Source organism: Sminthopsis crassicaudata, chromosome 1 (assembly GCF_048593235.1).
Source record: "Sminthopsis crassicaudata isolate SCR6 chromosome 1, ASM4859323v1, whole genome shotgun sequence".
Classification (NCBI taxonomy): domain Eukaryota; kingdom Metazoa; phylum Chordata; class Mammalia; order Dasyuromorphia; family Dasyuridae; genus Sminthopsis; species Sminthopsis crassicaudata.
Genome location: NC_133617.1, coordinates 513,221,989 through 513,249,580, shown reverse-complemented (window position 1 = coordinate 513,249,580; position 27,592 = coordinate 513,221,989). Strand labels below are relative to the sequence as shown.

Sequence of the window (27,592 nt, the reverse complement as noted above, 5' to 3'; positions counted from 1 at the left end):
GATGCAGATGGTTCTCTTCAACTCAAGACTATTGGAATTGGCCTGAATCACCTCATTGTTGAAAAGAACCAAGTCTATCATAGTTGATCATCACAAAATGTTATTGCTGTATGCAGTATTCACTTAGTTCTATTTACTTCACTTAACAACAGTTCATATAAGTCCTTCCAGGCCTTTCTGAAATCATCCTGCTGATTATTTGCTTCTTATAGAAAAATAACTTTATTCAGCCATTCCCCATGGACAGCCACTTAGTTTCCAATTCCTTGCCATTACAAAAAGGACTACAACAAATATTTTTGCATATGTGGGTCCTTTCCCACTTTTTATGATCTCTTTGCGGTACAAATACTGGATCGAAGGATATACACAGCTTGCTAGCCCTTTGGGCATATTTCTAAATTGCTCTCCAGAATGATTGGATCACTTCATAACTTCACAAACCATATATTAATCTTCACACATCCTCTCCAACATTTATCATTATTTTTCCTATCATTTTAGCCAATTGAGAGGTATAGTACCTTAGAGTTGTCTTAATTTGCATTTCTTTAATCAATAGTGATTTAGAGCATTTTTTCTATTTTTGTAATTTTTTTTATTAAAGCTTTTTATTTTCAAAACATATGCATGGATAATTTTTCAACATTAATACTTACAAAACCTTGTGTTCCAATTCCCTCCCCCTTTCCTCACCCCTTCTCTTAGATGGCAAGTTATACAATATATGTTAAATATAATGTATGCATACACATTTATGCAATTATCTTGCTGCACAAAAATCTTGGAAAATTCTGGGAAAAAATGAAAAAGAAAATAAAATACAAATAATCAAAAACACAAAGGAGTAAAAATGATATGTTGCAATCCACACTTAGTTTTCATGGTCCTCTCTCTGGGGGTAGGATGGCTCTCTTCATCACAAGATCACTGAAATTGGTCTGAATCATCTCATTGTTAAACAATGCCATGTCCATAAGAATTGATCATCGTATAATCTTGTTGCCATGTACAATGAACTCTTGGTTCTGCTCATTTCACTTAGCATCAGTTCATGTAAGTCTCTTCAAGCCTCTCTGAAATCATTCTGCTGATCATTTCTTATAGAACAATAATATTCCATAATATTCATATACCATAACTTATTCAGCCATTCTCCAACAGATGGGCATCCATTCAGTTTCCAGTTTCTTGTGACTACAAAAAGGGCAGCCACAAACATTTTTACACATGTGAGTTCCTTTCCCTCCTTTAAGATCTTTTTGAGATATAAGAAGCCAGCAGTCAAAGGATATGCATGCACAGTTTGAAAACTCTTTGGGCATAGTTCCAAATTATGGAATCTTTTTTTCATATGACTAGAAATCTCTTTAATTTCTTCATCTGAAAATTGTCTGTTCATATCCTTTGACAATCATTAATCAATTGAAGAATGGCTTCTATTCTTACAAATCTGAATAAATTATCTATGTATTTTAGAAATGAGGCCTTTATCAGAATATAAATGACATAATTGAATATAAAAATTTTTTCCTAGTTTTCTGCTTCCCTTCCAATCTTGGCTGCATTGGTTTTGTTTGTATAAAACCTTTTTAATTTAATGTAATCATAATTATCCATTTTGTATTTCAAAAAATTCTCTAGTTCTTGTTTGGCCATAAATTTCTTCCTTCTTCACACATCTTAGAGGTAAACTATCCCTTGTTCTCCTAATTTCTTTATAGTATCACCTTTTATGTTTAAATCATGAACCCATTTCAACCTTATTTTGGTATAGGATGCTGTGTTGGTCAATGCCTAGTTTCTGCCATACCATTTGCCAATTTTCCCAGCAATTTTTCTCAAATAATGAGGTTTATTCTCAGAAGTTAGTCTTTGAGTTTATCAAACACTAGATTACTATAGTCATTGACTGTTGTAACTTATGAACCTAATCTATTCCATTGATCTACTACTCTGTTTCTTAGCCAGCAGTATTTTTGTTTTGTTTTGTTTTGTTTTTTGCTGAGGCAATTAGGGTTAAGTGACTTGCCCAGGATCACACAGCTAGGAAGTATTAAATGTCTGAGATCAGATTTGAATTCAGGTCCTCTTCACTTCAATCCAGCAGTGGTTTTGATGACTGCTTTATAATATAGTTTTAGGTCTGGTTCAGGTAGGCCACCTTCCCTTGCATTTTTTTTTTTCATTAATTCCCTTGAAATTCTTGATCTTTTGTTCTTCCAGATGAATTTTGATTTTTTTTTTTTTTTTTTTGCAGTTTGATTGGTATATGGCACTGAATAAATAGATTATGTAGATAAGTAGTATCATTTTTATTGTATTAGTTCAGCCTATCCATGAACATCTGATATTCTTTCAATTGTTTAGGTCTAACTTTAGCAAATTCATCAAATTGATAGAGGTGAGGGGGCAGCTAGGTGGCTAGGTGGCGCAGTGGATAGAGCACCAGCCATGAATTCAGGAGGACCTGAGTTCAAATCTGGTCTCAGACATTTAACACTTCCTAGCTGTGTGACCCTGGGCAAGTCACTTAACCCCAGCCTCAGGGGAAAAAAAAATTGATTGAGGTGATTATATCTGGATCATTTTGATTCCAACTAATTTGCAAATTACCTCCTACAATTTATTGCCTCTCCCATTAGAATGTGAGCTCTTTGAAACCAGAGACTGTCTTGTTTTCAATATTTTCTATTCCCAGAACTTAGCACAGTGCTTTATACATCATATGTGCCTAAGAAATCTTTTCCATTTATTCATTTACTCATCAGGCCCTTTTTTTCTTTTTATATATTTTCAAATATGTAAAAAAAAATTAACACCATCTACCAAGATAAGGTCAAAATCGGCTCATGATTGTATATAAAGAATGATATTATAAACAAATTAGAAGGAAAAAGAATAGTTTACCTCTCAGATCTGTGGAGAAAGAAGGAATTTGTGACCAAAGAAGAATTGGAGATAATTATTGAACACAAAATAGATAATTTTGATTATATTAAGTTAAAAAGTTTTTGTACAAACAAAACCAATGCAAACAAGATTGTAAAGGAAGCAATAAGCTAGGAAAATATTTTTACATTCAAGGGTTCTGATAAAGGCCTCATTTCTAAAATACATAGAGAATTGACTCAAATTTATAAGAATAGAAGCCATTCTTCAATTGATTAACTGTCAAATAATATAAACAAACAATTTTCAGCTGAAGAAACTAAAGACATTTCTAATCATATGAAAAAATGCTCTACAATTAGGAACTATGCCCAAACATATCAAACTGTGCAGTGTTGATCCAGCAGTGTTACTACTGAGCTTATATCCTAAAAAGATCTTAAAGGAGGGAAAGTTACCCACATGTGTAAAAATGTTTGTGGCTGCCCTTTTTGCAGTAACAAGAAACTGGAAACTGAATGGATGCCCATTGGTTGGAGAATGGCTGAATAAGTTATGGTATATGAATGTTATGGAATATTATTGTTCTATAAGAAATGATCAGCAGAATGACTTCAGAGAGGCCTGGAGAGACTTACATGAACTGATGCTAAGTGAAATGAGCAGAACCAAGAGTTCATTGTACATGGCAACAAGATTATACGATGATCAATTCTTATGGACATGGCATTGTTTAACAATGAGATGATTCAGACCAATTTCAAGGATCTTGTGATGAAGAAGGCCATCCTACCCCCAGAGAGAGGCCCATGGAAACTAAGTATGGATTGCAACATAACATTTTCACTCTTTTTGTTGTTGTTTGCTTGCATTTTATTTTTTTTTCTCATTTTTTTCTTTTTTATTTGATTTTTCTTGTGCAGCAAGATAATCATATAAATATGTATGTACATATATATATATATATATATATATATATATATATATATATATTGGATTAAACATATATTTTTACCATGTTTAATATATATTGGATTACTTGCCATCTAAGTGAGGGGGGAGGAGAAGGGGGGAAATTGGAGCATAAGGTTTTGCAAGGGTTAATGTTGAAAAATTATCCATGCATATGTTTTGAAAATAAAAAGCTTTAATATAAAATTTTTAAAAAATAAATTAAAATTCTTTTTTTAAAAAGTTTTTTTTTTTAATTTTGAATTCCAAATTCTTTTTTCTTTCCTTTCCTATCCTCTGAAATGGCACAAAATTTGATATAGGTTATACATATATAGTCATGTAAACATATTTCCATACTAATCATTTTGTGAAAGAAAATGCAACCCTATTCCCCCCCCAAAAAAAAAAAACCAATAAAAATAAAGTAAAAAGTTGTATGCTTTACTCTACATATGGATTCAATCAGTTGTGTTTTTTTTTCTAAAAGTGGATATCATTTTTCATCTCAAGTCCTTGAGAATTGTCTTAGATCTTTGTATTGCTGAGAATAGCTAAGTCATTTATAATCATTTACATTTACATACATCATTATACAATGTTTTCCTGGGTTTCTTTACTTCACTTTACATTGGTTCCTGTGAGTTTTTCCTAGTTTTTCTCACACAACCTGCTCATCATTTTTATAGTACAATAGTATTCCATTATAACCATGTATCACAACTTGTTCAGCCATTTCCCATTCAATGAGCATCTCTTTGATTTCTAATTCTTTGTCACCCCAAAAAAGAGATGCTATGAATATTTTTGTATATATATAGATCCTTTCACTCTTTTTTTATTTCTTTGGGATATAGGCCTAGGAGTGGAATTGCTAAATCAAAGGGTAAAAGTCATTTAGGCATAGTTCCAAGTTGTTCTTCCAAATTATTGGATCCCTTCACAACTCTACCAACAGTACATGAGTATCTTAATTTTCCCACGTCTTCCAACATTTATATTTACCCTTTCTATTAGCCAATCTTATAGGTATAAGGTAGTACCTCAGAATTGTTTTAATTTACATTTCTCTAATCAACTGTGATTTAGAGCATGTTTTCACATAACAATATAGGATTTCTTCTCCTGAAAACTGCCCATTCAAATCCTTTGACACATCAATTGGGGAAGGCTCATTCCAAAAATTTTGACTCATTTCTCTATATGTGGTGGAAAATGAGGCCTTTATCAGAGAAATTTCCTATAAAAATTTTCTCCAGTTTTCTGCTTCACTTCTACTCTTGGCTGCATTGGTTTTATTTATGCAAAACCTTTTTAATTTAATGTAATCAGAAGTATCTATATTACATATTGTAACGTACTCTATCTTTTATTTGATCATAAGTTCTTCCATTATGCACAGACTAACAAGTAAATTATTCCATGTTTCCCTAATTTCCTTATGGTATCACCCTTTATGATAAATAGGTAGCTAAGTGGCAAAGTGGATAGTTCTAGGCCAAGACAAAGACTTCCCTTCCTGAGTTCACATCTGGACTCAGATACTTATTTGCTATGTGATCCTAAACATGTCACTTAACTCCGTTTGCTTCAGTTTCCTCATCTGAAAATGGGATGGAGAAGGAAATAAATAATTCAATATCTTTGCCAAGAAAATCTCAAAAGGGGTTAAGAAGAGTTGGACTTGACTGAAAAATGACTGAAGTGAATCACCCTTTATGTCTAAATCATATGCCCATTTTGATCTTACCATGGTATATGGTGTAAGGAATTTATACCTAATTTCTTCCAAACTGCATTCCAGTTTTCCTAGAAATTTTTGTCAAATCAAATCCAAAAGCTTGGCTCTTTGCAGCTATCAAACACTATGTGATGCTACTGTGTATCTATTCCACCAACCCATCATTCTCTCTTAACCAGTACCAGATGGTTACTGCTTTGTAATACAGTTTGAAGTCTGGAACTACTAGGCCAACCTTCCTTTGTATTTTTTTTTCATTAATTCCTTTGATATTCTTGACTTTTTATTACAGATTAATTTTGTAATTCTCTTTTCTAGCTCTATAACATAATTTTTAGTAATTAATTGGTATGGCCCTAAGTAAATTAATTTAGGTAAAATTGTCATTTTTGATTGGCTCAGCCTGAATATATGCAATTAATATTTCTCCAATTGTTCAGATTTGCATGAAAAGTGTTTTGTAATTATGTTCATATAGTTCCTGGGTTTCTCTTGACAGGTAGAATCCCATGTATTTTGTTTTGTCCACTGTTATTTTTAATGGAATTTCTCTTTTCATCTCTCACTGCTGGATTTTATGGATAATATATAGAAATGCTGATGATTTATATGGATTTATTTTATATCCTGCAACTATGCTTAAGTTGTTAATTATTTCAACTAGTTTTTCATTTGATTCTCTAGGATTCTCCCACTATACTATTATATCATCTGCAAAGAGCGATAGTTTTGTTTCCTCATTTTCTATTTTAATTCCTTTGATTTCTTTTTCTTGTCTTATTGCTCTAGCTAACATTTGTAGTACAATATTGAATAGTAGTGACAATAATGGGCACCCTTGCTTCACCCCTGATATTATTGGGAAGACTTCTAGTTTATTCCCACAATAAATAATGCTTGCTACTCATCAGTCTTCTTTAAAAGGTATCAATGAGCATGTTTAAGAGACATGCTTAAGGGAGAATATTTTAGGAAAGAGAGATATCAAGTTGATTAGCATTCCCCTAATAAACTGTCCTTGACATCGTATGTCAAAATTCACCCTTATATAATTCTTTATGTAGAAGTAAATTACTTTCATAAATCTATGATGTGCATAGTACTAGTATCATTATCCCTTTTTTACAAATTGAAATACATATTAAATTGAAAGTAGATTGAACTGCTCAAGGTCATAGAGTAGCAGACAGATCCAGAAGCTACTGTTTCTGAGCTATTTATGTGACAATAAGCAAGTCACATAACCCTTCTGAGCCTTATTCTCCTCATCTCTTAATTTAGAAGAACTGGACCAGATTCTCTCTAAAGTTCTTTTACAGCTCTAAATCTTATGTTTCTAAAGTCTTCCTCACCCCACCTTCCAATTCTCTTTCAAAATTATCATGCTTCCTTTCTAGGAGTATGGAAGAAACATGCCAGGAAATTTGACTAATAGAAAACAACAAACAAACAAACAAACAAAAAAAGCACTGGATCTGATTTAGTCATAATTGCTGACTCCAAGGCTCTACAGAAAAGAGATTGCATTGTTTCAAGTTTTACCTGTTTTAGATGCATCATCACTGCTGAAGTGTATGCAATAAATTGTGTGCTTGCTAATAGACTTTGGAGCCAACTTCATATTTAAAAAATCCTAGCTTAAATATTTATTCATTTTTTTCAAAAACCATTTATTAAGTTCCTATGTTACTCTTTTAATATTTTTTTCCAAGTACATGTTAAAAATTAACATTCTTTTTTTGAAATTTTGAACTCCAAAGTTTCACCCTTCTTTCCCTCCTCCCTCTCTGAAAAGGCAGGCAATTTTAAGGTTTTACATGTGTAGTCATGCAAACATATTTCCACATTAGTCACGTTGTAAAAGAAAATATAGACCAACCCCCCCCCCCCCCCCAATGAAGAAATGTTTTAAATATGTTTTGATCTGCATTCAGATCTTTTCTGGAGATGGGTAGCTTTTTTTCCTCATGAGACATATATTAGATCATTTTATTGCTAAGAATAGTTAAGGCATTCACAGCTGGTTGTCATACAATGTTGCTGTTACTATATTCGATATTCTCTTGATTCTGCTCACTTCACTTTGTATCAGTTCATGTAAGTCTTTCCAGGTTTTTCTGAAAGTGTTAGATACTCATCCCATATCACTCTTAAGATACACCCCAAAGCTCTAGTAGAAAACTCCCTTCTCTTGTAGAAGCCTAAATTCCAGCATTATACTGCCTAGGAAATTTATAATCCTTTTTTTGACATAAGAGGTTCAGCTAAATACATGAACTCTCTTTTCAAGTCACAAGGAGAAGCACTGAACGAATCACTGAGAGATTTTTTTAAATGATTCCTTCTACTAATATATTCAAAGAAAACCAAATATAATATGGTAACTAGATTTTAGGTTTTCCTAAGATTACATTAAAATTTCCTTTGTTTAATAGGTTTTATTGATAGCTTTTATATTTTGCATCACCAATATTTACCTTCAGTACCCCTACTGTTCCCCTTCCCAGAGTACTAATCAATAAAACAAATAATATTTGGGAAGGAAAAAAGTGATCAATAAAATAGAAAGTCCAAAATATATATAGTATATCATATCTGTGAACCACCAACTTCTATAAAGAGGTTATATAGAGTATATTCTACTATCTCTTGCTTGGAGCTATGCTTGTGCTTTGTAATTTCTTAACATTCTGGGTTGTTGTTTTTTTATCATTTTGTGGTCATTTTTTTCCCATTTATCCTCTTTTAGTCAGTGAATATGTTGTTGTTCTTACTTTATTCTGCATTAGTTAATGTAATTCTTTCTTCACTTCTATGTATTCATCATATTTTAATTGCTTATAGCATATTAGTATTCAATTGCTTTCATGTATTACAATTTATTTAGCTATGCTTGCATCTGTGGCTATCTACTGTGTTTCCAATTCTTTACAATTATGAAAAATGCTGCTATATTTTGTCGTATCAAAGCACACAAGATACGTGAATAAATTCAATTACAAAATACTCCTTAATAACATAAAGAACTTAAATAGCTGGAGGAGTAATATGCAGTTCTCATGAGTGGACAATGCCAATATTTACTACAAAAATGACAATACTACCAAAGTTAATTTACAGTTTTAATCTTATACTAATTAAATTATCAAAGGGATGCTTTACTGAACTTGATAATAAAATTCATTTGGAAAAATTAAAAATTTAGAATATTGAGGGAAATCATGAAAAAGGTAAAGATGAACTTCTAGACCTCAAAACTTTATTATAAAGTAGTAGTCATAAAAATCACTAATATCGATTTTAAAAGGGGGAAAGCAGATAGATTAATGGAATCGATTGGACAAAGAAGAATAAGAAATAGGAAATCAATGTTAGACCAACCAGAAAATATTAGCTACTTTTGGTAGAATTCATTGATTAAAAACAACTGTTGGGAAACCTGGAAAGCAGTCTGGAGAAATTAGGCTTAGAACAACTCTTTATATCCTATTACACAATATATTCTACATGAAAATGTAGACTGTAATATTAAAGATCATACTATTTTTAAAAAATAATAAAAGAGAAGCAAAAAAGCCATTCCCCAGTAAAGTGGTCAAAGAATGTAAGCAAACAGTTCTCAAATAAATTGTAAAAAGTTACAAACCATATGAATGTTCCAAATAATTATTAATAAGAAATATACAAATAAAAACCTAGAGGCAACCAGGCAAACTCAATCAACATTTATTAAGTTGTAGTAATGTGCAGTAAGTAATGTGCCAAGCACTGAGAATACAAAGAGACAAAGGAGGAGCAATATTTAGGATAAATTTTATATTTTTCAATCATTTTGGACTCTTTGTGATCCCATTTGGGGTTTTTCTTGGCAAAGATACTAGAGTGATTCGCCATTTCATTCTCTAACCCATTTTACAGGTGAGGAAGCTGAGGTAAATAGGCTTAAGTGACTTGCCTAGGGTCATATAATTAACAAATACCTGAGTTCACATTTGAACTCTAGTTTTCCTGATTTCAAGCTTAGTGCTGTATCCACTATGCTATCTAGCTGCCCCAATTACTTATATGGACCTATATGAATTGTCTATATCTCATTATGAAACTCACTAATAAAAGGTAGCCCCACTTTGAAGTCATCACTTATATCCATTGATTAGACAAAATTGCTACCTTTATATTCTAATAAACTACTCTTTGTCCTGAGTTTTGCCTCTTACTCAAGGTAGAAGCCCAAGAAAAAATTCTCTTTTCAACAAAATTTCCCATGTTATATCTTTAAAATTTCTAAGAGGTTTGTTTTTCTTTTTTTTTATTTGGGGGAAAAGGTATGAGAACAAGAGGGAGAATAAGAATAGGGAAGGAATATGTGATTTATAGGGCAAATGGGAAGTAAGCAAGAAAGGAAATAAGGAGAAGAGAAAATTCACTGAAGCACTCTTTTTAAATATACAGAACAAAAGGAAACACAAAAACATAACTTTGAAAATTATTCTAAATTTGTCATATATTTAAAAACAAATTCTATAACAGCTACAGTTTTATATATAATTTTCAGTTTTACTTAATAGGAATGATGTATTCATTTTGCTGTTAAGTTCAGAAAAAATTTTTAAAATTTCCATCAGATACTAAAAAGCTCCAGTAAAACTTTTTTTTTTCCTTTTTTATTCTATCAAGTGTAGTCTGGAGGAAAAGTATAACAAATGTAACATTGCCTAACTTTTTCTTTAACACTATTGGATTTTAAAACCGGATCTTTCTTACGTAGTTCGAGAATTTCAAAAGTAGTCCTTTGGCCTCTTAGAAACTAGGTTTTAAGAAATAATAAATATAATTTTTTTAGAAAACACAAAATATTAAAATTTTAATACTAAAGGTGATCTCCTCAAACCCTGTGCTTTCTAACTCGATTTCATCTAAGCCAGGCTTTTTATAATAACATTGCTAAACTGGGTGTGGTGACTGTGCTGCAATAATAATTTCAATAATAGAATATAAGAAAGCAAAGTATAACCCACCACACCCTGATGAATCTTTATTAAAGGGCACTGTCTGTGTTAGTTAAGTAGATTGTTAAGTAGGTTGTTAAGTAGATTTTAAGATCTTTCGAATTTAAATTCGATAAAATTCTATAAGGCAACAGTATAAGCATAGTTTATTATCCTTTGTCCTACCCAACCCCCATCTCCCAAGCACACGCTGGAGATACAAAAATTAAACAATCCGAGTCCTAAAGGAGCTTACATTATCAAAAGAGAAACAACATATACAAAAATAAGTAATAAAACAGCATACATGCATCCCAAGAATTACAAAGTAACTGACAGCTACAATATTAACAGCCAAGGAAACTGGAAAGTTGTCTAGAAACTTGCGGCACTTGGGTTGAACCTTAAAGGTAGCCAGCCAAGACGAGAATATTTGAGTCGTTTTTGCACCGAGGGAGGAGGATGTATCTGAAATATCATTTATGGGAAACAGCAAATAGGTGAGTTTGTGTCTAACCTATCTTTAGGACTGTACCGGCCACACAGTAATTAATAAATGCTTGTTGACATTTCAACCCATTCATGCTCAGATCTTCAGCCGAACTTGCTTTCTCACTATTCTTCACACACAAAACTTTGTCTCCCACCTCTTGACTTTTTCAAATGCTGTTCCTGGCTACCTGAAATGGAGGCACTTTTCACGTCCAACTCTTAGAATCTATGGCTTCATTCAAAATTCTACCACCCTCCTACTTTGAGGACCATCTGATCCCTAAACCTCACTTCCACTCCAGTGTTCTCCCAAGTAAACTGACTTACTTTGCACATATTTTTGTATTTATTTATCTGTTTATGTATTGTTCCCACTATACTCACCCCAAGGAATGAAAACTTCTAGAGAACAAAAAACTGCTTCTTTTTTTTGGGGGGGGTACCCCTCCAGAATTTTGCTGTAGTGGGTATTTAAGGAAAGGTAAGTGAAGTGAATTGAATTGAGACTTTCATTGCTCTGGGCAATTCTCTAGATTCAAGGACCATAAATTATAGATTACCCAATAAGAGACTGTACAATTATATAATCATGTATTAAGTACCTACTAAGTGTCAGGCTGTTTGCTAATCGTGGGAGATTAAAAAAAAAAAAAATCCCTACCTCCTCTAGAGTTGCAGATCTGCTTGGTGGGAAGGGGCAAAGACAGACAGAGACAGAGAGAGAGGAGGAGGAGGAAAAGAAGGTGGAGGAGGAGGAAAAAGAGAAGAGAAAAGGAAAGGGAAGGAGGGAGGGAGGGAGGGAAGGAAGGAAGGAAGGAAGGAGGGAAGGAAGGAGGGAGGGAAAGGAGGGAGGGAGGGAAGGAAGGAAGGAAGGAGGGAGGGAAGGAGGGAAGGAAGGAAGGAAGGAAGGAAGGAAGGAAGGAAGGAAGGAAGGAAGGAAGGAAGGAAGGAAGGAAGGAAGGAAGGAAGGAAGGAAGGAGGGAAGGAGGGAAGGAGGGAAGGAAGGAGGGAGGGAAAGGAGGGAGGGAGGGAAGGAAGAAAGGAAGGAGAGAGGGAAGGAAGGAAGGAAGGAGAGAGGGAAGGAAGGAAGGAAGGAAGGAAGGAAGGAAGGAAGGAAGGAAGGAAGGAAGGAAGGAAAGGAGGGAGGGAGGGAGGGAGGGAGGGAGGAAGGAAGGAAGGAAGGAAGGAAGGAAGGAAGGAAGGAAGGAAGGAAGGAAGGAAGGAAGGAAGGAAAGGAGGGAGGGAGGGAGGGAGGGAGGGAGGGAGGAAGGAAGGAAGGAAGGAAGGAAGGAAGGAAGGAAGGAAGGAAGGAAGGAAGGAAGGAAGGAAGGAAGGAAGGAGGGAAAGAAGGAGGGAGGGAAGGAGGGAGGGAAGGAAGGAAGGAAGAAAGGAAGGAAGGAGGGAAAGAAGGAGGGAGGGAGGGAAAGAAGGAGGGAGGGAGGGAAAGAAGGAGGGAGGGAGGGAAAGAAGGAGGGAGGGAGGGAAAGAAAGAAGGAAGAAAGGAAGGAAGGAAGGAAGGAAGGAAGGAAGGAAGGAAGGAGGGAAAGAAGGAAGGAGGGAAGGAAGGAAGGAAGGAGGGAAAGAAGGAAGGAAGGAGGGAAAGAAGGAAGGAAGGAGGGAAAGAAGGAAGGAGGGAGGGAGGGAAGGAGGGAAAGAAGGAAGGAGGGAGGGAAGGAAGGAGGGAAAGAAGGAAGGAGGGAAAGAAGGAAGGAGGGAAAGAAGGAAGGAGGGAAAGAAGGAAGGAGGGAAAGAAGGAAGGAGGGAAAGAAGGGAGGGAGGGAGGGAGGGAGGGAGGAAGGAAGGAAGGAAGGAAGGAAGGAAGGAAGGAAGGAAGGAAGGAAGGAAGGAAGGAAGGAAGGAAGGAAGGAAGGAAGGAAGGAAGGAAGGAAGGAAGGAAGGAAGGAAGGAGGGAGGGAAAGAAGGAGGGAGGGAGGGAAAGAAGGAAGGAAGAAAGGAAGGAAGGAAGGAAGGAAGGAAGGAAGGAAGGAAGGAAGGAAGGAAGGAAGGAAGGAAGGAAGGAAGGAAGGAAGGAAGGAAGGAAGGAAGGAAGGAAGGAAGGAAGGAAGGAAAAGGAGGGAGGGAGGGATGGATAATGAATGGATGCTAGGCTCTATGGTAGGTACAAGAAAAGATACAAGACTCCTGCATCTAACATGTATCTATAAAATAGACTAAGATTCAATTGATACATGCAACGGCAATTGTAGGGATGCTGGTGTAGAGTTGAAGTATTTCTAGTGGAGGAGTTACCCACCCTCTCCACCCTTCGAAAGCTCCAGGTCTTCCGCCGATTTCGAGCAGAGTGGGGGTGGGGGAAGGAGAAGGTCCAGCATTCTTGGGACCCCCACTATTACCAGGCGATTAGACTGGACAGACGGAGAACCAGAGACTAATGCAAAAAAAGAATGGAGAGATTGTGACGACGACCTTCAATACTTCTGGTACGCAGCTCCCCACCCCAGGATGAAGTAATAGAAGACCCAGACCGGATCTCTGAGTCAGACCCAGCACTAGGTAGGGGAGGAAGTGGGGGGTCTCAAACACTTTCCTAGTTTGCTCCAGGACGGAGGGAAATTCCCGCTTGGGTGGTAGCCCTGCCAAGTCAGGGCAGAAGGTACGGGAGGTACGGAACTTGGAGAAAGGGGGCGGAGACTCTGAGGGAGCCCGAGGGGAGTTTAGGGAAATCGCTGGGTCCTCGCTGAGCTCAGCGCGAGTTTCCCGCGAGTGCGGCGGACATCTCGAGCTGTAACACTCTCTGCTCCCAATCGCGCACAATGAAGCGGAGCTGAGCGCCGGAAGTGGGGCCGAAAGAAAACAAGACCGAGAAGGGTCCGAGGCCGGAAGAGGTGGGGGTTCGCGACGGAGGCGGTGAGTGTGTAGCTGAGGGGGGTGGTAGTGGGGGGGGGGCGAGAGGTCTGTCTCTTCTCTCTTCTACCCCCACCCGCTCCCCCCTCCTGCCCTCGGTCCTTGGCTTCGCCTCTCGGGTTCTGTTTGCGCTGCTGCCTCGGAGCCCGAGAGCACCGGCAGGACCGGGCCGGGCGTACAGTTGGCCCCGTCCTCGCTCTCCCCCCACCCCCCGGGCAGCCTGTCGGACTGGGGCGCTCTCTCAGGGCCGCCCCGGGCACAGGTTAGGAGGTCGAGGCTGAGCCCGTTCTGTTCCTCTTTGTTCGTAGGGGACGGAACGGGACGGGGTGGAAGGTCCAGGACGAGGCTCTTTCCCGGGTTTGGGGTGGGGGTCCCGGGTTCCACTGCCCCTCTTGTAGCGTCTGGTGGGGAGTGCAGCACGGGCAGCTTTCCTTCCCTCCTATCCTCTCTTCCAATGCTGCATTCGGAGGTAGACTAGGATCTGAGGGAGACGAGGAGCGCTGCATTTCAAGTCAAGCGCATCTGGGTTCGAATTTAGACTTGGCTATTTTACTTTACGTGGGACCTTGAATGAGTATTTTAACTTTCCTGAACTTTGGTTTCCTCTTGTGTAAAACGAGAGGTTTTGGCAAAAAGTCAGCAAATTGCAGACCTTTATTCAGTATTAGCGTTCCTTTCAAAGAGATCCAAGACTGCTAAAGGATCTGTAGGGGCTGAAGTGTAGCATTTTTTATTGTTGCAAAAGAACTGGAAACAAAATAGGATATCCTTCGGTTAGGAAACGGTTGAGTGAATTATGGTATTTTGAATGTGAGAGAGATTCATGTGCCCTAAGAAATGGTGAAAGAGACTAATTCAGAGAATCCTAAGAAGACTTCTGTGAACTCAAGCCCAGTGACGTGAGTAGAGCCAGAGCTATATATATGTACTTATATGTATATAATAATCACAATATTATAAAAAAAAACAGCTTTGAAAAACTTAAACCCTCCCCCCAAAAATGAAATGACCAATGTTGAGTCCAGAAGGCTATTGATCTTAACTTGCCCAGTGTTTGAAATGGGGAGGTCGCATTTTAGTGTAACTTGATAACCCATTCCAAGAAGTGTTTTTAAATGCAAAATATACACTAGGATTATAATGTTGAACACTGTTATCCAAATATTTTTGGAAAACTAATTTTTGGACTGTAGTGTTAAAGGCCCTGCTGTAGAGGAGATTTGCCCACCCACTTCTTGGTTAGGAATTGTTGGTTAGATGTAGAATAATGCTTATTTTTTTCAGACATATTCGCTGCAAGGGAGGGGTTTTATTTGATGATGTTTCAAAAAACAGAAGAAAGCATCAGTAAAACATTTTTTAAAACATAAGAGAAAGTCAGAACTAATCAGTGTAATATACATTAAATTTACATTATACATTACATATATACATTATATATATTATATATATTACACATATATATTACATTATATATATTACATTATACATTACATATATACATTAAATTTATTGTGTATTTAAAAAGCTATATGTAATAGATTCAGTGTTTTAGATACAATTCTAATTTTTCCGACATTTTTGATAATGTTTGTATTTGTTGATAGTTTCCATAATTTTGTAGAGGATTTGGATTGAGTAACCTCTTAATTATGATTTAAATGGCTATTTATAGAAATAGTTAAAATATGTAGGAAAATTATCTGCATTTCATTTTTTTGAAAAAAACATAACTAAATAATGATTCTTTTCAAATAACTGGTATCAACCACCAGAGTTCTAAATCCTGAAGAACAATAGACTAATTGAATGTAGCTCCTTTCTCTCCCCACCCAGTCCTACTGTCATTTGACTTAGGAAGTAATCATTTCTAATCACTGAAATATATATATGTAAAATACTTTTTTAGGATTGCTAAGACATAAGTATGTCTTAAGACATAAGACGTAAGAAATAAGGTATAAGTATACCATGAAGATACCTAGTCTGGCTCTTTACCATACATTATTCTGTTCCCTAAACTACTATCAGAGGTGATAAGGAACAGATTAACTAGAAGGGGCATCCCAAACAAGTGTGGGCAACTGTTAAGAAAGCAATAAATATGATTATACATCATTGTTCCATTTCTTCTGGTATTTTAAAAGGAATGTGGAGAGAGGGAGGCAGGACAAATAATTTTCAGAGCCTTTCACCATTTATATATTGTCAGAGAGTTAAAATTAATTTAAACTAAATTTCAAGCAGTCTTTATAAGAGAACATTTTATTTTTATAATGTAAATGATATTACCTTGAAATGAAATTCTCTTTGACAGCTGATATAGTATACTGTTGTGGTAAAAATAATATCCTCTGGTTAAAATAGTCTATTTGTAACATAATTGATTCAAATAAAAGTCAGAAATAGAAATAAAAGTTTTGAATGCTGCGATACAAATTTTATAAAGATACAACTTATTTTACTAAAAACCTTATTTCCTCACAATCTTGAAAAACCATTATTATTCTTATAATTCTGAGGCATTAAGTTCTCATGATTCTAGTTTTACAGATAGTATTATAAAAATGAAAAATAATAGCCAAACTTTACTTTCAATTTATATCATTGAAATGTCATGTTTCTGATTTTATTAAACAAAGAAAAACTTTCTGGTACTTGTGTAGTAAATACATTGTTTTTGAAAGTAGTGTAATATAATACTAGTTGTTAAAATAAACAACTAAAAATTTTTTTTCAGGTACCTACAAAGAAAACTGAAGAGCACAAACAATGGGAGATGCAGCAAAACCTTGTTTTTTCAAGCGAAATAAAGAACGTGGGATTATAGATGATGATTTCAAGAAGGCTTCTCCACAACCAGACTGTTTAATAATGGATGATTCTGGTAATGGACATAGCAGTAAAACAGAAAAAGGCCTTCCCCCAAAAAAAGGAACACCAGGGAACTATGGAAATAGCCCCAGGAAAGGACCACATGCTATTTCAAGCAGCCCAAATGCACCTAAAACCATGGGTCATGGTCAAGGAGGAAGAATAAATGACAGCCACAAAGATAATATTAGGAGATGGCTTACTGATGAATTGAATGAAACAGACAACTGGTTAGATTTCAAAACTGGCTCTAGGATTTCTGTTATAAACCGACCAAGAAAAGACCCATTTCAGGAAGGTGAAGATGGCCATAGGTGGCAAGATGGAAGAGGAAACAGAAGTGTAAGATGGCAACTTCAGAAAGACCTAACAAACATAGAAATTTCAGAAATGCAGACAGGAGGCTCTGGTAATATACCCCAACTTCTGCAGTTAAAACCCCAGGGCAAGAATGTCTTTTCATCTAGTATTTTCTTATCTAAATGAATTTTTATTGCTTTCAGCAATGCAGCTTTATTTTTCCTGGTTCAGTTCAGTTTTCAAAAAAGTAGTCACTTAAAGCATTATTTTCAGAAATATAATCATGAAAATCGGAGTTCAGCAAATAGTTCATTTCTTGGTCCTATTAGAATGTAATATGTTATGTTGATCATTTTGTTTCTGTGAATTCATTTAGAAAGTCGGAAATATAGATAAAAGTTTTGAATGCTTAGTTTTTTGAAACACTGAAACCTGTATTAAAGAACCTGTTCTTTACAAGTTATTTAGAAAGAACCATTAGTTAATTATAAATTTTTTCAAAAAGTGAAATATAGGTAATTTCCTTACATGTTTTAACTATTTCTATAGTCATTTAAATCATAATTTTTTTCATATATACAATAGTTACAGATATATCTTTATCTGTAAATCAACAATATATGAAAAATCTTAAATTAGATTAAAAAGCTTAGTCATTTACAAGTGATTAAGAACAAGAACAAGTTTACTAACTACTTGAAATTAGTTGGCATATCATCAGTTAATGTTAAAATATTGGCATAAGAAAAATCTTATCAGAATGTCTGTTGCACCAATACATAAAATTATATTAAGTCGTAATGAGTTTTAGTTTCCTTTTTTTAATGGGAACATCAAAAAAATATATACATAGTTACATAAGAATTAATTTAAATACTTATTGTACAAATGAAGAAACCAAAGGTTAATTATGTCTGAAGTCAGAGAGCAAACTAAAGTCCATTGGTTAATTTAGCATGTGTGTGTGTGTGTGTGTGTATGTATGTGCACATGCGCACATTGGGAAAGATGAAATTATTTTGTTTTTTAAAGTAGGGGACTTTTAATCTTTCCATGTTTTAAAAAAATTGATGTTTCTGTTACTTCCACCTTCAGACAGGATTTGTGGGTTATATTTGTGCAGAAGAGAAAGGACCAGCAAAGTTTATTAGAATTCTGTAGTTGGAACTTTAAGAAACAAGATAACAAAGAGAACTTTTTTAAAGTTACTGTTGAGTAACATAAGTTGCCATTCATATTTGTAGTCTATTCTTAAGCAACTTACAAGTTTGAGACAATAATAATATTTAAGGACATTGCTAGAGAGCAGTATTCTGACTGAACAACTCTTTTGTTTATCTCTGTAGTTTTAACTGTTTTGGAAGAGGATTGTCCTGGTCCTCCGAATTCATCAACTCTGAGATAAGAGCTCCCTTGTTAAAAATCTGCTTCCAATGCAGAAAAATTCTTATACCATGAGAAAGTTACTTAGGACATTGTGCAGAATCACATAGCCTGTTCAGACTTTATATGTGCTACTTAGCGCTGCTACTTTTGAGGGGAGAGGGGATATAGAAGTGGGTAGATAGCATATATTTGTATATAGTTACAAGACACTAAAAAAAAAAAAAATTAACTATCACAATAACTTAAAAACTATTGAATAGAAGAAATTTTTTAGTCATTTAATTATCAAAATATTGTTAAAAATAGAACCCTATGAGATGATTCTATACCATACACTTTCAGGCAGTTTATAGAGAGGCTCTGATTGCATAGTAAACAGGTATTAAATATCAGGGGGTTTTTAAAAGCATTTTTTCTATTTAAATCATTGTGAAAATGTGGGATTTACTATCTCTCTCCTGTAAATTTCCTTTTTTTTTTTTTTTTCAGTCTTTTGTCCAAAAAAAAAAATCTACCAGATACTCAGTTTTGCTTAACATTAATCCCTTCAAATGTATTCTCGAACCCTTGTGTTCAAAATACATCTCTGATGTCCTGGCTGTGTGACTCTGGGCAAGTCACTAAACTTCTCAGTGCTCAGTAACTTTTGAAAGAAATACTGCCCTGCCTTAGCCGAGGTAGTGGAAACTTTGTATACCAATGAAATCAGAGGTCCTATCCCTATACCAAATTAATTCATATCTTAAAGATGTGTACTTGTAAGAGAGAAAGAGGTAAATCTTTCCATATAGAAAGAACATTTTAGGGATGAGATCTGTGATTCCTATGAGCAAATTATGTGTGTGGGAAGCTCACATTAATAATTTCTTCTTCTGTAACATGTGGGTCTGTTACCAGTTGCTTTTCCTTCTTTATGTCCTTGACTCATACACAATCTAGCCCTGGACAGGGCTGCTTACATTTTAACAAAATATTGAGGGGCAGCTAGGTTGGCAGTGGATAGAGCATTAGCCCTGAAGTTAGGAGGACCTAAGTTCAAATCTAGCCTCAAGACACTTAACATTTCCTAGCTATGTAACTCTCAAGCCACTTAACCTCAGTTACCTGAGGGAAAAAGAGAAAGAACAAAATGTTGAGAGGAAGCTTAATGAGACTTCCCAACTATGAAAATTTGTGACTCCTATTCACTCTGCATTCATTCTTTGTCCTTTGTTTGTCCTTTTTGAGTTGTTCTTATATAGGCAAAGATTTTCTGACTAATTTTTATAATTGTGCTTCATTCAGTGTCTCCCCCCATGGTAACTGAATTCTGGCTAAATATCAGCAGTCATCAAGTTTTCTTCCACTATATGTAGACAATGTGGTGTTAATGTTAGTCATTGTTAAAGAAGCCATTCTTGTCCAGAAGATAATTGTTTGGATATATTGAGTGAGTTACCGAAGATAATAGTATTAATATGCTGGTAATCCAAATGACCTTCAAAAAGATAGGAACAAAATAGGTATAAAGAAACTTGGTTCCATGTGAAAATTAAGTGGTTCTCAGAGTTCTGCCACATCTTTCTACATGATAAAGCTCAAAGAAGCAAAGCCAATGGATAGACTTTTTTATGATGATATTAACTCTTTCCCACCCCAGCAAATTCTTTTTATTGGATATTATAGCTAATCATAAAAACTGCATTAATATAAACTTCTATTATTCCTAGTCTCAAGTTTAAAAATCCCTTTGTGATGAAGAAAATGTTCAGACATAATCACTGAGGCTTCCCTCAATACATTATTATATACATTATAATAAATTATTAAAAAGTGGCTCAAATAGAAATGGAGCCATAACTAAATTAAAAATCATTTTTGATATGTTTTGAGAAGTTTTTGGTAATATGTTGCAAATTTGGTCTGAGATAGCCACTTTCAGAACAAACATTTTGACATAATTTTAAAACATTTGATTATTAATACAAGTTCCTTTGGAATATTTACCAAAAAAATTCAGCTTTGTCTTAAATTCTTAACCAAATCAGTTGTTTGTTTGTTTAAATTTTTAGAAGAAATGAAAGAAGTATAATTCAGTTTAATATATGAGTAATAATAATTGTTGGATTGTATAGACATTTTCATTAAGGCAAGATATCCATTTATAATTCACAGAAATATAAAGAGGGTACTTTTAAAGTTATTCATAAAGCCCTATATCATCATAGCTTCATCTTAGTTTACCTCTTTGCTTCCTATTGTTGAGATAATTTAGATTGATTTTATGAAGTTGGGAAACTACTTGAAAGTACACAATAGCAACTTTTTATCTAGAACTCTTGCAGATATCTTGCTGATCTCACTAAAGGAAACTTCTTAAAGAAGTTAATTGCTACTTAGAAAAGAAAGGAAGGAAACAAGTGCTTTACATTTCTTATCTCTTCTAGTCTTTGTAGTTGTAGTAGTGTTGGGAGGTTGATGCTGTTATTATCTTCATTTTACAGTTGAAGAATTTGAGGCAGACCAGCATTATGACTTGCTCAATTTTATGTAACTAATAAGTGACTTGAGGCTGGATTTGAACCTAGATCTTACTGATTCCAGGATAATTAATTTATTTTGGGATAAATAAGATAATTCATTTTCTAAAGTAAAATGAGTTTTTTCCTCACTTCAATTCTTTCCTTAAAGCTGTTATCTTTATGTCACTGTCCTCTAAAATTTTTTGCTGAAGACCTTCCCTTTGTACTATTCAATTCATTAACTTTTACTTTTTTCTCCCAACAGCTAGGGGGATAGTATTTTTAGAAGTTTCTCAGAAAACATAATTTATGTTTATTATATGGTGGCATAAGCAGAGTATTGTTTAGTATTTACAGCTCTTGTCAACATTTTTGTTTCTTGTTTATTTTGGTTTGAATGGAAAGATACAGAACCCCTAACCACCACAAAATTTTTCTTTAAATGACTGACTCATTGCTAGTCCTGCATATACGGTAGGACTGTATGTGCTGAATTGTTGCCACTTACTTAGAAATATTGTTTTGTTTTGTTTTTTTAACTGGGATACATTTCCAAAGAATAATTTTAAACTACTTTTTGAACCATTAGAATCAGAACTTAAACTTGAGATTCAAATGCCATTCAAGTAGCCTCATTTTCAGAACAGTGCAGGGATCTATCCAGAGCTGCATACAATCAAATAATTTTTCAAAATTTAACCCCAAAGTCCTTATTTTGGCCTTGAGGGCAGCATATTTACATTTAATAAGATTAACAATGAGAACCTAACAGAGTTGATGAAAAATAGCTATTTTTAGAACAAAATTTTATTTTTATTATTACAAATTCCCCTTTCTCACATTACCTAAAATATACCCAAATAGGTAATAATAGATAGAGAAAAGTAAAAGTTTGAAGAAAATAGGAAGTAGCTTAATGCTGTTAAATATTAGTAAAAATTCTGACTTTTTAGCCTCAGGATTTTGGGGTATTTCATAAATTGCCTTTTGCTGAAAGATTTAATAGTCCATTATTGGTTTCCTTTGGATAGTGTGTTCTATTTATGATTATGTGATTTGGGGTTTTTTGTCTGTTTTATTTTTTATTCTGTTGAGTAAAAATGAAAGCTTGTCTGAATTTAATTTTTAAAAAATGTTCAAAGCACCTCTTACGTGACGCATACTGTGAGGTGCCAAAGTCACAAATACTTTAAATGATGTTCCTTTACTCAAAAAGAGCTTACAATTGAAAAGTTGACTATTATCTGAATAGTACATAAAGACTTGCTTTCATAATCTTTGTCATTTAATGTATTGTCCATTGAACTACAAGGAAAAAAATAAAAATTATTGACTAAAATAGATTTTCTTACTTAAGGCTTTTCATTTTCTAAACATGTCATAACAATTCATGAGGAGCAAAAACATAAAGCTGGATGCTGCGTGATTATAATTTCCAAGAAACTTGGCCCTGTAGAAGAGTTCAGAAAGCACATCTATCTATTCTTTGTATAGGTGGAAGACTATGGATGTGGAGTATATTGAATATACCTCTTAGATTAGATTGTGTTAATTGGTTTGGCTGAATTATTTGGGGGTTTTTTCTCCCTCTTTTTCTTTGTTATTAAGGAATGGCTTATTCAGTAAGGGATGGAGAAATTTAGAAATCAATGAAATTAAAATTTCAGGAATTATGAAGGATTGAATTATTCAGAATGAGGTAATTAAATGTTCAAGTTAACTGACTACAGGAAAGCCATGATCTTTGCTATTGGTCAATTTAACAGTCGTTTTTTTTTCTGCTAAAATGGATAATTATAGACACACCTAACACTGCTAATGAATACTGCTAATGAAATTCATTTTAACTTAAGAAAACAAGAAGCCAAAGAAACCCAGAAAATCAAGGAGAACTAGAAAAGAAGAGCATGATCAAGAAGAAGACATGGATGGGCCTGTTATAGATGAGTCAGTGCTGTCAGTAAAAGAATTACTGGGCTTAAGACAGGCTGAAGAACGATTAAAGAGAGACTGCATTGATAGACTAAGAAAGGTAATGTTTTCTCACTTTCATTAACAACAGGCAATATTTTTGTGTTGGAATTATTTAAATGTTACTTTTTTTTAATTATTAAAGGTCAAACTACATCTTAGACCACATTCAGTAGAATTAAATGACACAATTGTATATTTCATATAAATGCAACTGTTTTTACAAAATTTTTGGAGTTAATATTCAGAAATTTAAAATTAGTTATGGTAATGGTAAATGAAGTTAATTTATGATGCTACACTTCAGGAAATACATAGGGACAAACTTTTGGGCCAATTTATGAGTAGGAATATATCTTTCTAAATTTCAGCGCTCACGAAACTACCCCACAGCAAAATACATATGCAAACTCTGTGATGTCTTAGTTGATTCCATTGCATCTGCTCATAAGCACATCAAAGAGAAGAGGCACAAGAAAAACATAAAGGTAAGTTAATGTGTCACATAATTTATTTAATATGCATAGAAATTTATATTTTGTCAGTTATCATTTTGATATTCATATCTTTTTCTACATTAGTACCCCAATCTAAAACATTTGCTAGGGCCATGGTAGGAGATTGTGCCTACTGCTTAATGACCAGCCTAGTTAATTATGAAGAAATTCATCATCTGCACACTGGCCACTCAGTGATAAAGTCTTCAGTTAGGGTGCTAACACATAGGCTAGTGATAGAGACTGAACTTATGATTTCATTGATATAGGGGACTCCCCTAGATGAGGAACCTCCCTTTTACAATACAGATGGGCATCTTTCCTGCAACTTGTCGTCTTAGAAAGTTGCATAGAGCATTAAAAGGGTAATGGACTTGCCCAGAGTCACACAGCCAGTATGTGTCAAAGACAGAACTTGAACCCAGGTCTTATTGACTTCAAGACCAGACATGAATTAGATAAACATTGGCCCTCAGGCCTGTGAAACTCCCTTCTGCTAGTATTCAGTGGTCGCAAAGTAGCAGGAAAGAAAGCATCTGTATAGGCCAACTATAGACAGTTTACTTGTTGCTACTGATAAATCTTTTATCTACTCATAAGTCTGAAATCTTTGTCCAATAATCCAGGTAGTTGATATGGTATTGGAGAAACTGAACCACATCTCTATTGAAATTAAATAGAAGAATGGCTTAGATTCAGGTTCTCTTTGTAGAAATGAGTAAAAGAGTTGACAGGGCTGGTTTTGTTCAGAGGGCAACAAAAAAATTTCATGAAATACCTGATCATCACATCTTGGCCAAATCTCCTGATAAACATAGACAAAGGGGACTGCCATGACAATAATTGTAGCATATGTGCTAACATTTCTTGCAGAAGAGAAAGTACGAAGAACTTCACAAGTTCCTCAAAACCAAGTGAACATATACCTTGATACTCAGTGACTTCAATATGAAGGTGGGCACAGGGAAAACAGCCAAAAAATATGTTGGAAAATATGGTTCAGGATTAAGAAATTAAAGAGACCAGAGGCATATAAATTACTCAGAAGCCTCACGTATGTATCACCAATACTTGTTTCAGAAAGCATCAGAAGGCATTGGGCAGGGCAACCACTAAATAATATCAGTTTTTTAAAAATGAAATTTACTATGTCTTAACACAAAAGAAATTTCTGGTTACTAAAACGGAACTCCTTTTAGTATTATGTCAGTATGATGTTCAGATCATTGACTTTATGAAGGTAGTGTGGTGTAGTGTTGGACTTGAATGAGGAAACCTGCATTCAAATCCTGCCTTAGATACTTGCTAGCTGTGTTCATGGGCAAGTAATTCAATCTCTCAGAGCTTTAGTTTACCTATTTATAAAATGGAGATAATCCTATCATCTAGTTCACAGGGTTGTTGTGAGAAAAGTGTTTTATGAATTTCAAAGTACTATGTAAATGCAATGATTGTTGTTATTACAGCAAAAATAAAAATTAGTAAATTAGAAGAACAAGATAAAGGTAACAGTAACATAATTGCAGTAGCTCCTACCTTACATATTTGAACAAGCTATGAAAAATGGATAATAATAATAAAGATTAATTCTGATTATCACTATTTCTTAAGAGAGTTTTACCAATATTCAGATTACCACAACAAGGAGGCCAGAAGAATTTAAATATTGCTTCAGCCAGGCAACACTTAAAATCTTTGCTTAGTGGAGAGATGCTAGCCAAGCACATCATCAGTTTAGAATACTAACTCATTTTCTAAAAATTGTGGAGGTGAAGATGGAAAGAATTGTGAGTAGTTTTGCTTCACAAAATGATAAAAAGTATAGGAAGATACAATTCTGCAGAAAATCTAGCATAAAACCCAAATAGGATTATCCTAAGAGCATTTATAGACAAAAACAATAAATCAGTGTAATAAAAAAAATCTACCAGCATTTTATATTAATAGAGAAGAACCAACACGTTTGGCTTATTAATAACTGAGGAGGAAATAGAAATGGCACTCAAAAAATGAAGTCAAGAAAAGCATCTGGACAGACCAGATATATTCAGAGGAAATACATACAGATGGCAGAATAGTTTTAAAGTCAGATTCATTTCTAATATCTCCAAAACCATGATTCCAAAAAGTTAAAGATGGCATTACCACCAATAAAAGGTAACCAAGAATACATCAATAAATACCAACCCATATGCCTATCCTCATTTCTATAAAATTTGGTAAGAATAGACTTTTTTTTACACATACAGAGACTATTGTTATTGAAAATATAATGGAATAGGTAAGATTCATAGACTCTGCTTTATAAACAACCGCATCTTCACAGTCACAATACAGAGAGAGAGAGAAAATAAGACTCAGTTTGGTTTAGGACAGTCTTCCAACAAGGTATATCCCCTAGGTATCTCCCAGGTATAAGTGTCACATAGTTCTTTGATATATGTCACAAAGATGACATTGCTAAATTAATCTCGTCATTTTCATGAGCATATGCTTACCGAAAGTATTCATTGTTGTTCCAAAGTGTCTTGTGTAATAAGAATTCTGTTTAGAAAACATACCAAGTTTCTGAATTGGAAGGAGCCTCTGTAGGGCCTCTAATCCAACCTAAACCTGAAGAAGAATCTTCTTAGGGGATCATCTAGCTTTTGATTCAAGATCTCTTGAGGAAGAAAGGAGAATCCTTTGTCCCAAGGCAGCTCGTTCACTTGTAGATGGTTCCAGTTCTTTTCATTATAGCAAGCCTAAATTTGTGTCTTAGAAGTTTACACTATGCTACTCCTTATTCTGACTTTTAGAGCCAAACAGCATGAATAGTCCTTTCCATGACAGTCCCGATATTTGAAGATAGCTGCCATGTTAGTCCTGAGTCTTCTAAACATTCTCATGTCTTTCAGCCAGTCTTCATATGGCATAATATTAAGACCTTGCAGCTGATATGGTCAGAATGGCCTGGATTTAGAGCTAGTTACCTTAATATGAACCCTCCCATATCCTTGGTTAAGTCATTTCTCTGTCTCATCCTCATTTTCCTCTTGTGTAAAATTAAAGGTTGGGTTAAATAGTCACCATGATTGAAGTTACTATTCTTTGAAAGCTTCTAGATTTCTCAGTTGCTTTAGTTATCATCTAACCAGGGCAAAGTGCAATGGGTCTGTTACCTCCCTGGCCCAGCATCTTTTGTCTTTCTTGATATATAGCCTAAGATTCTATCAACTAATACCGCAATATATTTTTCACATGAACTCTTGCCTAGATATAGACTATTCTTACTTTATATAAATGTACTTTTCTGCTGATACCAAAAAGCAGTTTTTAGGTAATGTGAATCTGCCAGTGGACCTGGGGAAAGAAGGGAAGGACAAATACAGGATGAGTGCCATGGGTTAGTGGGGGGATAGGGGAAGTAAAAATGTTCAAAGACATATGATAGCAAAAAGAGGAGCATGCAGGGGAAGCAGGTACAGATTTGCAGACCAGACACACAGGTAAGTGTATTGATCAGGGCAGAGGTCTCCCGTGTCCACCCTGAAGATCTGAAGCCAAGCCCCATCCAGGGCAGTGTCCAGGAATCTATTCTGCTTTCACTTGGAGGTGGTTTTTTTTTTAAAAGGATTTTTTATTTTAACACTTTTTTTTTTTGATGGAGGAATGTGAAATACCAAGCAGAGAGGTGAGTGCAGAGAAAGAGGGAAAGAGAGCATAGTATTGTATGGTAAAGTTAATATGTATTTGGGGGGAGGAGGAGATGTAGGCTTATGTAAAGTTGAATACATATGTGTTTATGTGTGTGTACATATATATGAATACACACATGCATACCTACATATATATGTGTGTGTGTGTGTGTGTGTGTGTGTGTGTGTGTGTGTGTGTGTGTGAATAACCTTGATATGTTTACATATTCCCCATTGAACTTCATCTTACTAGATTTGGTTCAACATTCTGGCCTGTCAAGAGACTCATCAAATTTTGACTAATCCATCAGGTTAGCTATACCCTCACAAATCTCTGACATTACACAGAAAATTTTACCATCATCCAACCCACATCTTTTCCTCTAGAATATTATGAGAGACATTCTTCCTGTTTTTCTATCCTCAATACCTCGCAATAATACTCCTCGTATATTGC

The 27,592-nt window shown here is 34.8% G+C and overlaps 1 protein-coding gene and 1 long non-coding RNA gene across 9 annotated transcripts in view; one reads left to right on the top strand and one right to left on the bottom strand.

Moving 5' to 3' along the window:
* Window positions 1-13,446, bottom strand: part of LOC141550717 (uncharacterized) — a 38,119-nt gene extending 24,673 nt beyond the window's left edge. Inside the window, exon 1 of the long non-coding RNA XR_012484669.1 lies at window positions 13,319-13,446. This is a non-coding gene — a long non-coding RNA (uncharacterized LOC141550717). The remainder of the gene's footprint in view (window positions 1-13,318) is intronic.
* Window positions 13,447-13,529: 83 nt separating this feature from the next.
* The window catches only part of TUT7 (terminal uridylyl transferase 7), an 86,858-nt gene continuing 72,795 nt past the window's right edge, over window positions 13,530-27,592 (top strand). For 2 of the 8 annotated variants that reach the window (XM_074281658.1, XM_074281657.1), the window contains exons 1-4: window positions 13,979-14,828; window positions 16,670-17,212; window positions 22,844-23,022; window positions 23,333-23,449. In XM_074281658.1, coding sequence (XP_074137759.1) covers window positions 16,702-17,212; window positions 22,844-23,022; window positions 23,333-23,449 — 807 coding nt within the window. In that variant the 5' untranslated portion in view covers window positions 13,979-14,828; window positions 16,670-16,701. Of the gene's footprint in view, window positions 13,579-13,700; window positions 13,933-13,977; window positions 14,829-16,669; window positions 17,213-22,843; window positions 23,023-23,332; window positions 23,450-27,592 lie in introns of those variants that run through there. The other 6 variants (XM_074281656.1, XM_074281655.1, XM_074281659.1 and 3 more) reach the window with 6 other exon arrangements.